General features: G+C 45.0%; 1 protein-coding gene across 9 annotated transcripts in view; it reads left to right on the top strand.

The window, feature by feature from the left end:
- LOC128694738 (constitutive coactivator of peroxisome proliferator-activated receptor gamma) overlaps positions 1–13,243 on the top strand; it is a 173,513-nt gene that overhangs the window by 119,036 nt on the left and 41,234 nt on the right. For all 9 annotated transcript variants that reach the window (XM_070095966.1, XM_070095958.1, XM_070095963.1 and 6 more), the window contains one exon: positions 13,024–13,110. In XM_070095966.1, the coding sequence (XP_069952067.1) occupies positions 13,024–13,110 (87 nt within the window). The remainder of the gene's footprint in view (positions 1–13,023; positions 13,111–13,243) is intronic.

The following is a 13,243-nucleotide window of genomic DNA, read 5'->3' as shown; positions in this document are numbered from 1 at the left end:
CAGAAAACCCCAATCAACCATCGCTACTATTGTGGGCAAGAAAACGGCAATCAAGGAAGCTGTTCTTGCCAAAGGTGCAACTATGTTTTTGAAACTGAGATCGCAAGTGATAGAAGATGTTGAGAGACTGTTATTGGTGTGGATAAACGAGAAACAGATAAGTCACTCTGTCTAACTTTTTTGGGTTATCCTAGGTTTTCTGCACATATGCTGCTATGTATGATAATTCTATGTAACTGTATTTGTGTATACCTGACTAAACTTACTTACTTACTTAGCAGGAGACAGCATCTCTCAAGCGATCATTTGTGAAAAGGCTAGAAAGTTGCATGACGATTTAATTAAAAAAATGCCAGCAACTAGTGATGTGAGTGAATTTAAGGCCAGCAAAGGTTGGTTTGAGAGATTTAAGAAGCATAGTGGCATTCATAGTGTGATAAGGCATGGTGAGGCTGCCAGTTCGGACCACAAACCTCTTCAAGGGGGGCTCCTTGGCGTGGTGAAGAGGCTCTTGGTCTGAGGAATTAGACCTATCGGTCTTCTTCCTCAGACCGAACCTAATTACCCCCAATCTCCCCTCCCCTATCCCATCCTCCCCATCCTCCCCTTTTTCCTTTCCTCCTCCTCCTCCCCACTCCTCCCTTTTGCCCTTCCTCTTTTTGTCCTTTGGGATTTCTCCCACAGGCGCGCTAGTTCCTGGGTAGGAGAAAGGATACCGGGGTCCATCCCATTCCGTTGAGGTTCTTAGCGGTGGCGTAGTTTGCCGTGGAATCTGGATCGCCTGGGGATGTCCCGATCCCTCTCCGGTATCCCGGAGTAGCTTTGGGTGTCTTTCGGGCGACGAGTGTATCTCTGGAAGCCACCTTTCGGATTCCGGGGGTGGTGGCCGAAGGAGGTATGCTTTGTGGCGGATATCCGGCCGCCCTCTCTTTTGTCCACCAAGGTAGCTCGGCAGATGTGAGGTTGCTATCCTGGATTGTTAGTTTACTAGCATGATGGGTAGGGTATGGCACGGGTTCCATGCTGCATCTGCGCTACTTGCGGTGCTGAGGTCCTCTTGGGCGCGGAGGGAGATTTCTGGCCCTTTCATTCCTCCTAGGAACTATCCCTCCCCGGTCCCCCCTTTTTTTTTCTTTTTTTTATTTTTATTTTCTTTTCTTCTTTCTTTTTTTTTCTTAAAAACAAAAAGAAAGAAGTAACCTAACCATGGCAGCCCTAGTCCATGAACCTGGTACCCCCGGGCCCCTTCTTGATACCGCACCCCGTTCTGACCCCGCCTCGTCTTTGGACCACTCTTCAGACATTCCTCATGCCTCTGTACCTATTGCCGGTGCTGTTTCCTCACCCGCTTCAGGTACTGAGGCCTCGACTGACTCCTTCGATTTATCAGACCTTCGCTCTCCTCTGACTATGCTTCCGGCCTCTCCCTCTACGGTGCGGCAATTTTCAAATCGCCGACCCGTTCCACGTCGGACCAACTCTGGTCCCACGCCTAAACGTCAACGACAATTACCTGCTGATGATACTTCTCCACCTTCACCTTCTCGTTCTTCTCAGAAACGATCAACACGTCCTTCACTACCTTTCCACGCTCAGTTTCAGACTGAACAGTGGACTAAATTCTTCACTTTACGACCAACTTCCTCTACTGCCTATCTTTCTGACCATAGTATTGGCAAGGCACTCCTACGCCATGTTGGTAAAGATATTTCTTTTCATGCTCTTAAGAGCGGTACGCGCATCATTACCGTACAGAATGCTACCCAGGCTCGTGAGCTCTCTCGTCTTTCCCATATAGATACTGTTCCTGTCACCCTTGAAAAACATCATTCCCTCAATTCTTGTAGTGGTACCGTCATTCTGCCCCATACCATAGTTCAACAAAATTTCCAGACATGTGGCACCGACATTCTAGAACAGCTGGAACTCCAAGATCTCCCAATCCTCAAGGTAGACACTTACGTTCTTCCTGCCCGTGGGCGGAGACGATACCCTAGCAATGTGGCTCGTTTAACTTTTGACAGCCGAGAACTCCCATCCTCAGTTTATATAGCAGGACATCGGTTACAAGTTCGAAAGGTGATCCCTACACCACAACAGTGTAGAAATTGCTGGCGATTTGGCCATCCAGCGAAATATTGCAGATCTATCGCCGAATGCCCAGTCTGTGGTGCCGATGACCATTCTAATACGTCTTGCAATCGATCTCCCTCTTGCCTTAACTGTCATGAGGCTCACCCTTCGTACTCTCGCCGTTGTCAGGTCTATTTAAACGAGCGGGAAATCCGTTACCTCAAAGAGACAGAAGGTCTCCCTTATGCCATGGCAGTTTCTCATCTCCGCCTCCAAGGGAGACTCCCACGTGTTTCTTATTCCCGTGTTTCAAAACGTCCCCCCACTTCTGGTATCCCATCTTCTACACCCACCTCTGTGGTTACCTCTCCCATAATCACTCCTGTATCTAATCCTTTTGCTGTCCTCGGCTCAGACGTCCCTACTTCAACGCCTCAGTCTAATCTCGCTTCTTCGAGTTCTCTCTTACAAGCCTCAGTATCGACGAGACCTCGTACGACACCTCTTCCCAATCGTCCCTCTACTTCTCAAAAGTCAAAAAAAGGTCCGGTAACACCTCCTACCCATCTTCCACCTCCTCATTTTACCCTCCCTGTCTCTGTCCCTAGTTCTTCCCCTCTCACTGGCTCAGTTACAAGTGCAGAGGTTCACCCTCCTCCTCGTAATGTACCTTCCTCCCCTGTTCCCTCCCAAGTTTCTTCCTCTTCTGCCACCTCCCAGGTTCCTGTCTCTTCTGTCCCCTGCCACGCTTCTCCAGTTCCCTCCACCCTTTCGCCCCCCCCTACCTTGGTACAGTCCAATACAGTTCCAATCTTTACTCATCCTCCCCCTACCATTCCCAATATTGTCTCCCATACGACATCTCTGAATTCCGAAACACTTGAAGCAATCTCTGAATATATTGCAGAGACCAAACCATCAATGGACACTGATCCACCTTCCGCTCTTTCTCTCTCCTCTGCTCCATCTGCGCAACTCCTTTCTTCACAGCGCACCGTTCCTTCGCTGCTTGAACATTTTCCACTGCCTCCGCATGTGGACTTTTCTAACCCTTCTAGTCCGTAGGAACCCTTACCTGCGGATTTCAAGTATCTTTATCATTGCCAATCATGGCCTTTTTACAGTGGAATATACGCGGCCTCAGGGGTAATCGGGGTGAGCTTCAGATGTTACTCTCCCAGTTTGCCCCTGTTGGTGTTTGCTTACAGGAACCAAAATTACACTCTGCTGTTATTTCTCACATCTCAGGCTATAATTTATTGTATTCTTCAGATCCTTTTCCTGATGGGACCTTTAATGAAAGTGCCCTTCTTCTCCGCACTGATATTCCGTACCATCAGCTATTTGTTCATACTTCGCTGCATTACACAGCAGCCCGTATCCACTTACATAGGTGGTATACGCTCTGTTCTTTATATCTCTCTCCTTCTCGGGCATTATCTATTCCGGATTTTGCCTTCCTTGTTTCGTCATTACCGCCACCGATTCTGTTACTTGGTGATTTTAATGCCCACCATTTCCTCTGGGGGGGGTCTCACTGTGATTCCCGTGGAATTCAGTTAGAGGCTTTTCTTGCCACCCACCCCCTCCATGTTTTAAATACAGGTACTCACACCCATTTTGATCCTCGGACTCATACTCTCTCTTGCATCGATCTCTCAGTTTGCTCTTCCTCTGCCGCATTAGACTTCACTTGGTCTGTTCTCCCGGACTTACATGACAGTGATCATTTCCCAATCATTCTTACTTCCCCTTCATATTCGCCACCTCTTCGCACCCCACGCTGGCAATTTAATCGGGCAAATTGGAACCTTTACTCACACCTGACTGTTTTTAAAGAGGTTCCTTCTTCGTCCTCCATCGATGAGCTTTTACACCTCTTCTCGTCCTCCGTTTTCACCGCAGCTTCTCATTCTATACCCCAAACTTCGGGCAGGCATTCTCAGAAATGCGTGCCTTGGTGGTCTCCTGCTTGTGCTCGTGCAGTACGTTTGAAACGCGCTGCATGGGGCAGGTACCGGTACAATAGAACCACAGAGCGACTCCTTGATTTTAAACAGAAGCGTGCGATCGCTCGCCGTGTCATCCGTGACGCTAAACGCACTTGCTGGCGAGATTATGTCTCCACCATCACCTCTGCTTCCTCTATGAGTGCAGTCTGGAAAAAAGTACGAAAACTGAGTGGTAAATATTCTCCTGACCCGGCTCCTGTTCTGCGGGTTGCCGGTGTTGATATAGCAAACCCACTAGATGTTGCCAATGAAATTGGCAATCATCTGGTCCGTATTTCTCAGGGACTCCATCTATGCCCCTCATTTCTTTCCTCAAAGTCTGCCAGAGAGTTAGCACCCTTGGACTTTTCTTCTCTCAGAGAAGAACAGTATAATGTGCCTTTTACACTTCAAGAACTGGAGGCAACACTCTCAGCTTGTCGATCATCGGCAGCTGGGTCCGACGACATTCATATTCGTATGCTACAACATTTACATCAGTCAGCCCTTGCAGTCCTATTACGCCTTTACAATCTTATTTGGTCACAAGGAGTTCTTCCACAGCTGTGGAAATCCGCCATTGTTCTCCCTTTCCGCAAACCAGGCACTACGGGACATGAAACCTCCCACTATCGTCCCATTGCTCTTACCAGTGCAGTTTGCAAAGTAATGGAACGTCTAGTAAATAGACGTTTAGTGTGGTATTTAGAGACACACAACAGTCTCTCCACTCGTCAATATGGCTTTCGTAAGGGACGTTCTACCATAGACCCCTTACTGCGCTTGGATACGTATGTTCGTAATGCCTTTGCGAATAACCACTCAGTTATTGCCATATTTTTTGACCTTGAGAAGGCATATGACACAACTTGGAGGTATAATATTTTAGCCCAAGCCCACTCCTTAGGCCTTCGAGGCAATCTACCATCCTTCCTTAAGAACTTTTTAACTGACAGGCATTTCCGTGTTCGGGTTAATAATGTGCTCTCCCCGGACTTTATCCAAGCTGAAGGTGTCCCCCAGGGATGTGTTCTGAGCACAACACTTTTTCTCCTTGCTATTAATGATTTGGCCTCTAGTCTTCCATCAAATATTTGGTCATCACTCTATGTTGATGACTTCGCTATTGCCTGTGCAGGCGCTGACTGTCACCTCCTTACAGTTTCTCTCCAGCATGCAGTCGACCGTGTTTCCAATTGGGCCACCACACATGGGTTTAAATTTTCCAGCACTAAAACCCACCAAATCACTTTCACTAGACGCTCTGTCATCTCCGATCATCCTTTGTACCTCTATGGCTCCCGTATCCCTGAACGTGATACAGTCAAGTTTCTGGGCCTCCTCTTTGATCGTAGGTTATCCTGGAAACCTCACATTACCTCTCTGAAGGCAACTTGTCACAGCCGGCTGAACCTTCTTAAAACCCTTGCTCATCTTTCGTGGGGAGCTGATCGTCGAACCCTCCTTCACCTACATTCCACCCTTATTTTATCGAAACTTGATTATGGTGACCAGATCTATTCAGCGGCATCTCCTGCTACTCTCTCTAGCCTTAACCCCATTCATCACCAAGGATTACGTTTATGCCTTGGTGCTTTTCGCTCTTCCCCTGTCGAAAGCCTCTATGCAGAAGCGAACGTTCCATCCTTATCCGATCGCCGTGATGCCCATTGCCTGCGCTACTATGTACGCTTTCATGATCTCCGCAATCCTTCCATTTATAGAATGGTCACTGATATTAGTAGACATTCTTTATTTGTTCGCCGCCCCTGCTTACTCCGTCCCTTCTCTCTTCGCCTTCATTCGCTCTTGTCTTCTCTTCAACTACCACCTTTCTATGTACATGTAGCATCTCACTTTTCCCTACCCCCCTGGGAAGTTCCAGCTGTTCGAGTCTGTTCTTTCTCCCTCCCTTGCTCGAAAGCCCAACTGTCTACGGTCGCTTCCCGCTCTCTTTTTCTTGACCACTTTCACTCTCATTCTCATGCCATTGCTGTGTACACAGATGGCTCTAAGTCTTCTGACGGCGTAGGATTCGCAGCAGTGTTTCCGGACAGCGTCGTACAAGGGCATTTACTATCTTCAGCTAGTATTTTTACTGCTGAATTATATGCCATCCTTACAGCACTTATCCGTATTGCATCTATGCCTGTGTCATCATTTGTGGTTGTCTCAGACTCCCTTAGTGCTTTACAGGCTATACAAAAATTTGATACACCTCACCCCTTAGTCCTCCGTATCCAACTTTGGCTACGCCGCATCTTTACTAAGCATAAAGATATTGTTTTTTGTTGGGTCCCTGGTCATGTTTACGTACAGGGCAATGAACAGGCAGACACTGCTGCGCGGTCAGCAGTACATGACCTACCAGTTTCTTATAGAGGTATTCCATGTACGGACTATTTTGCTGTAATATCTTCCCACCTTCACACCCGTTGGCAACAACATTGGTCTACTATGCTTGGCAACAAACTTCAGTCTATTAAACCGAGTATAGGTTACTGGCCGTCTTCTTATCACCAGTGTCGAGGTTGGGAGACTGCTCTCTCCCGTCTTCGCATTGGCCATACTCGTCTTACTCATGGATATCTCATGGAGAGGCGTCTTGCTCCTCTCTGTGAGAATTGCCAAGCTCCATTATCAGTCAGCCACATTCTGTTGGACTGCCCACTTTATCAACGAGCACGCAGAATTTACCTCTGTCGTCGTCTTCGCCCCGCTGCTCTCTCTTTACCTTCCCTTCTCGCTGATGGACCCACCTTTCATCCGGACTCTCTCATTGACTTTTTGACAACGACTGACTTACTTCACAGATTCTGATACTTTCAGCCCTTTCTACTTGAATCTCTTGCTACCCTCTACCCCCGTACTATCCCCTGCCCCGCTGTTTTCTGTAACCTGCTGATCATCCCCCCTCCCTTCTGCCATCCAATTCCCTTGCTTCCTTCCCTACCCTGCAGCGCTGTATAGCCCTTGTGGCTTAGCGCTTCTTTTTGATTATAATAATAATAATCGGACCACAAAGCGGCTGAAAAATATGTGCAGGACTTCAAGGAGTACATAGACAGTGAAGGACTGAAACCTGAACAAGTGTTTAATTGTGACGAAACAGGCCTGTTTTGGAAGAAAATGTCAAGCAGGACGTACATTACTCAGGAGGAAAAGGCACTCCCAGGACATAAGCCTATGAAAGACAGGCTTACTCTGTTGATGTGTGCCAATGCTAGTGGTGATTACAAAGTGAAGCCTTTATTGGTGTATCACTCTGAAACTCCCAGAGTGTTCAGGAAAAACAATGTCGTCAAGGCTAATTTGTGTGTGCTGTGGAGGGCAAACAGTAAGGCATGGGTCACTAGGGACTTTTTCTAAGACTGGTTACACCATGCATTTGCCCCCAGTGTGAAAAATTACCTATTTGAAAAGAAATTAGACCTTAAGTGCCTCCTGGTATTAGACAATGCTCCTGGTCATCCTTCAGACTTAGCAGAGCGACTTTCTAGGGACATGAGCTTCATTAAGGTGAAGTTTTTGCCTCCTAATACCACTCCTCTTCTAAACACTAAGATGATCAAGCATCACCAGATCTTCAATAAAGGTAAGTGTCATGTAATTGTGCATGTAATCTTCAGTTTGTGTGTATTAAAATTAATATTTCATGTGGTAAAAAAATTTTTTTTTCAATACTTTTGGGTGTCTTGCACGGATTAATTTGATTTCCATTATTTCTTATGGGGAAAATTAACTTGACTAACGATAATTTTGACTAACGATGAGCTCTCAGGAACGGATTAATATCGCTGGTTGAGGGTCCACTGTATTCGGAATGCCACGCAGGCGAACGTAGATCTACGTTTGGACAGTTTGAGGGTTAAAAAACATAACTTGCAGAAAACTCAGCTACCTGTGATGTGGAGGTTAAACAGCAAGGCTTGGGTAACCAGAGAATATTTCAGTGAATGGTTTAATGTTGTGTTTGGGGCAAGTGTGAAAAATTATTTAGAGGAGAAAACCTGCCTCTGAAGGCCCTGTTCATAATGGACAATGCTCCAGCTCACCCTCTAAGCTTGCAGGACTGTGTGCTGATAGAGTTTGACTTAACCCTTTGACTGTCGCGGTCGTATATGTACGTCATGGGAGATACCGTGTTTGACGTATCTTTTTTTTTTTTATTATTATCACACCGGCCGATTCCCACCAAGGCAGGGTGGCCCGAAAAAGAAAAACTTTCACCATCATTCACTCCATCACTGTCTTGCCAGAAGGGTGCTTTACACTACAGTTTTTAAACTGCAACATTAACACCCCTCCTTCAGACGTATCTATATGCATGACGTATCTATATGCATAAATTCTAGCGGCTTCAAATCAAGCGGGAGAGGGCTGGTAGGCCTACACGAGAGAGAATGGGTCTCAGTGGTCGGTGTGCACCCTGTGAAAAAAATCTGGGACTCAGTGGTGCATTGTGGGAATGCCATCTTGGTAGTCCATTTTCACCATGCCTCACGGTAAGAAGTTCCTCACTCCTCGGCGGATTGGAGGTCTTTTGTTCCCAAGTGACAGCTCAAACAGTGATGATAGTGTCAGTGAAAGTGAATTCCCTGGTTTTGAAGCGGGTGTGACCGAGAAAATTACCCAGGATAACATAATTAGTGATGAAAACCCAGATGACCCACAACCATCCACCTCTGGTGCTGGGCCGGCTCGTTCATGTTCACCTGTACCAGGACGAAAGAGGAAACTATTTGCCCGTGTACAAGACTCAGATGTGAGCAGTGCAAGTGATAGTGATTTCAAGGTTATTGAAAGCACTTCTAGTTGTGACAGTGAGGGTGAATATTCCCCAGTGAAGCGGCAGTATATACGACGTCGCATGCGGTCTGGTAGTGTGCCATATGCTCTTCCAAGAGGAAGGAGTACATCTCGGAGCACATCCCGTGGCCCTACACCACGTCCTGATAGTGAAGATGACGATATTGTTACGATGGGTATAAATGATGTGAGTGAGGCAGCAGGTGGTGGTGGTGATAGTGTCGGTGCCATGAGTCATGTGACACCAGCAGCGGGCCACGCTAGTGCCCACGCTGCTGACTCTGCACAACTACAACCCGCCTCGGCCGACCCCACACTCTCACAACCACAACCACAACCTGCACAACCACAACGACATTACAATATCCAGAACGCACCAGCTGACCGCATCTGGGATTGGCATCAAGATGACGAGTTTGTTCCCAATCCCCATGACTTTGATGGAGGACAAAGTGGAATACGGCCATCATGTACACTTGGGAACAATCCCACTGAACTGGAATGCTTTCAGTTGTTCTTCGATGAACCCCTGATGGACATTATTGTCAGGGAAAGCAATACGTACTATGAGTACACCATGGCAAACACTATGCTTTCACCAAGATCACGCCTACACCAGTGGAAGGACACAACTGTGGCAGAGATGTATCTGTTCTTTGCCACAATAATGCTTATGCCACATGTGTATAAGCATAGTGTCAACACATACTGGGCGACAGACCGCCTGATTTCAACCCCTGCTTTCAGTGACATTATACCAGTGAATAGATTTGTGTTACTGTTACGTATGTTACACTTTTCAGACAAAACCAGGCCTGACAGAAGCGACAGGTTATATAAGATCAGACGTGTGTTTATGTACCTGAAACAAAAGTGCTGTATGTATTTTTATCCCTTCAGGAAGCTTGTTATTGACGAGTCTTTGATTTTGTTCAAAGGAAGACTCTCATTCAAGCAGTATATACCAAGCAAGAGGAAATGCTTTGGTATAAAGTTATTTGTTCTGTGTGATTGCAAAACTGGTCTGGTTTTGGATATAATTGTGTACACTGGCGGTAAAACAATGGAAGATACCAGGAAGTTACTGGGTATCTCTGGTGATGTGGTTAGAACAATGATGGAGCCATATCTTGGTAAGGGGCATATTTTATATACTGACAACTGGTACACAAGCCCTATACTCAGTGATTTCTTGCGAGTGAACATGACAGATGTGTGTGGCACAGTGCGTAGAAATCGTAAACATATGCCTAGGTTCGAAGCTGGCAGTCGTAGAGGTGAAGTGCAGGTGTTTGCTGCCAATGACATCATGGCATTTCGGTGGCATGACAAACGTGATGTCACTCTGCTGACATCAGTTCACCGACACGAAATGGTAGAGACTGGCAAGCAGAATAGAGAGACCAATGAACCTATTGTAAAACCTGCAGCTGTGATGGATTACAACCTCAGTATGCGCTTAGTGGACAAATGTGACATGCAGATTGGGTTTGCTGACTGTGTTCGCAAGAGTTATAAGTGGTACATAAAACTGTTTTTCCATCTTCTTGACATTTCCATGCTGAATGCTTATAATATGTATAAGTTGAAGACCAAGAAGAAACCCAAATATGGTGAATTTTGTTTGTCAGTCATCAGACAAATAATATTCAAGTACCAAGAAACAACACCTGCAATAGACCAGCGCCCACGAAATTATCAACACATGTCCTCTCGTCTGAGGCCTGGTGATCACTACCCCATACCACTGCCTGCTACTACTGCCAAGAAAAATGCTCAGAAGAGGTGTTTTGTCTGTGGACATACCACAAAACGCCCACAAAAACGCAGAGACACTCGTTTTATGTGTGAGGAGTGCAAGACACCATTGTGCTTATACCCATGTTTCAAAGAATTCCACAAGCTGCAGCACTTCTAATAAAGTGTCCAGTGATTGTACATATGTATATATATTATAAAGCAATCGTAATAAACATTTGTTTACATTGTTTGTTTGTGTAAACAAGTTTTAGCAACATTATAATGATACGAGTGTTTTTGCTATAATTGTGTTACATTCAACGAGTGTATATTTGAACATTGCACAATAATTTGGTCTCACAGGCCACAAAAGTTATGTGAAAAATAAAATAGTGAAAAAAACAAGAAACCATCGAATACAAGTAAATAAAAGTTTACCGGGTGAGCGGCAGTCGCCGCTGTTGCCGCCAGCAGATCAATTTCAGCAAAGTTCAGGACTCTATATCTCGGTAAGTACTGATGGGAAAAATTTTTTGGGGGGACTAAAACAATCAGAAAAATAATCTTAACATTTTCATAAGAAAAAATAATTTTTTTTTTCGAATATTTTGCGACACCAGGAGACACTTCAGGATTGGGCCCTTCGACAGTCAAAGGGTTAATCACTGTAAAGTTTCTTCCCCCTAACACAACTCCTCTCATTCAGCCCATGGATCAGCAGGTCATCAGTAATTTCAAGAAACTCTACACTAAAGCACTATTCCAGAGGTGCTTTGAAGTGACCTCTGACACAGAGTTAACCCTGAGAGAGTTTTGCAAAGATCACTTTGCTATCACCCATTCCATAACTCTCATTGACAAAGCCTGGCAGGAAGTTTCATACAGAATAATGAACTCTGCTTGGAGGAATTTGTAGCCAGAAGCAGTGGCTGAAAGGGACTTTGAGGCTGTGTCTGTAGTGGAGGATATTGTCTCTCTGGGCAGGTCCATGGGTCTGGATGTGAGTGATGGTGATGTGGAGGAATTAGTGGAGGGGCACAGGGAATAGCTGACCACTGAGGAGCTGCAGGAATCTGAGAAGAGGAGCACAAGACTAAGATGGATGCACTCCCTTCAGGTTCGGAACAGGAGATAGAGGAAGCCAATACTTCAGTAATCAAGGAAATCTCTGCCAAATGGATGGATGTCAAAAACTTTGCAGAGAAGTACCACCCCAACAAAGCCCAAATAAGCCATAATAGCATTGTCTGGAATGACCAGACAATGTCACATTTCCGAAACATCGTGAGAAGGCAGAAGCAAAGTTCTTTGGACAGATTTTTCGTCAAACCTGGTGAGCTTGAACCAGGTCCAAATAGGAAAAAGAGACAGAAAAGAGAAGGAGACTTCTTCCAAACAATAACATTTCCTCCTCCTCCCTTCTCAGCACTATCCTAGTAGGCACTCGACTCTTTTCAGTGAGGTTAAATTTGCATTTGTTTCATCTAATTCTTTTGTATTTATGTATGTATTTTAGTATTAAGCAGTGTTTAATTTACATATTTTAGTATATTTTTTTAAACAGTTTAAATTATTTTATACAACCCCATCAATGTATAATATGCCAATAACAACAGGATTTTTTTCATGGTAACAGATTAACCGTTTTCCCTATATTTCTTATGGAAAAATTTGTTTGGTATACGTCCAGTTTGGTATGAGTCCAGGGTCCTGGAACAGATTAAGGACGTATACCAAGGTACCACTGTAATTTGCATTGCTCAAAGTAATCATGTGGGCTCTTTTGTTATATTGGATTACATTGATTTATGTACAGTAGCTTATCACATGTAAAACTTTTTCTATAATAATGGCTTGTCTGTGTGCTGTTGTTTTTATTCATATTTTTATTGGTAATTTTGCCACTTTTACTCCCTCCAGTGTTCTGTGAGAAGGGCCTATGATATATAAGATAAACATGTGTCAGCATAGTTGCTGATCCCCTACATGTGTTGTATAGCTTATCTGAGTATCATAGTTAGTACCATCCACATGTTTTACATACACGGCCCCTTTGCTAGGCCTAGTGACTAGTTTGTATGACATCACGTGATGCCGCATGAGGGCGTGGGACGCGCTGCATCAGCCTCAGTTCCCCGTTATCCAAGCAGGTGACAGGACAGGCAGTTTGGGCTCTCCCCCTTCATACTCTGCTAATATAAGTGTTACCATCCAACAAGTGTGTTTAACTCTAACCATCATATCTCCTACAAACCCCCACTACACATGCACTTAAGGAGTGTGTGTGTTTTTCCAAGTTATGTAGGATAAATGTAGCCACCTTGTTGTATAGGAAAAAGGTGTACCGTATACAGTTTAAGAGATTGATTGACAGGATTTAAAAAAATTTACATCAATTTGATATTAACAGATGGGTGGACCCAGGTTCCAGAGTGGTGCATGTACTCTGGTAGCACACTGAAGGAACCAGACATGGTAGATCCTGTGGAATTGGAAGGTAAGTTCAACTTGTATATAAGTGTCTTAATTGTGTCCATTTTGGCTGGTGTGAATGTTTTTTAAAGAGAATGAAAATGACAAATTGTGTACTATATTACTTAGGTGATGTAGTTGGATATAATGCTACCCTT

Source organism: Cherax quadricarinatus, chromosome 51, assembly GCF_038502225.1.
Source record: "Cherax quadricarinatus isolate ZL_2023a chromosome 51, ASM3850222v1, whole genome shotgun sequence".
Taxonomy (NCBI): Eukaryota; Metazoa; Arthropoda; class Malacostraca; order Decapoda; family Parastacidae; genus Cherax; species Cherax quadricarinatus.
Note: the sequence above shows the minus strand (reverse complement) of the source record. Positions and strands in the feature narration are given on the sequence as shown.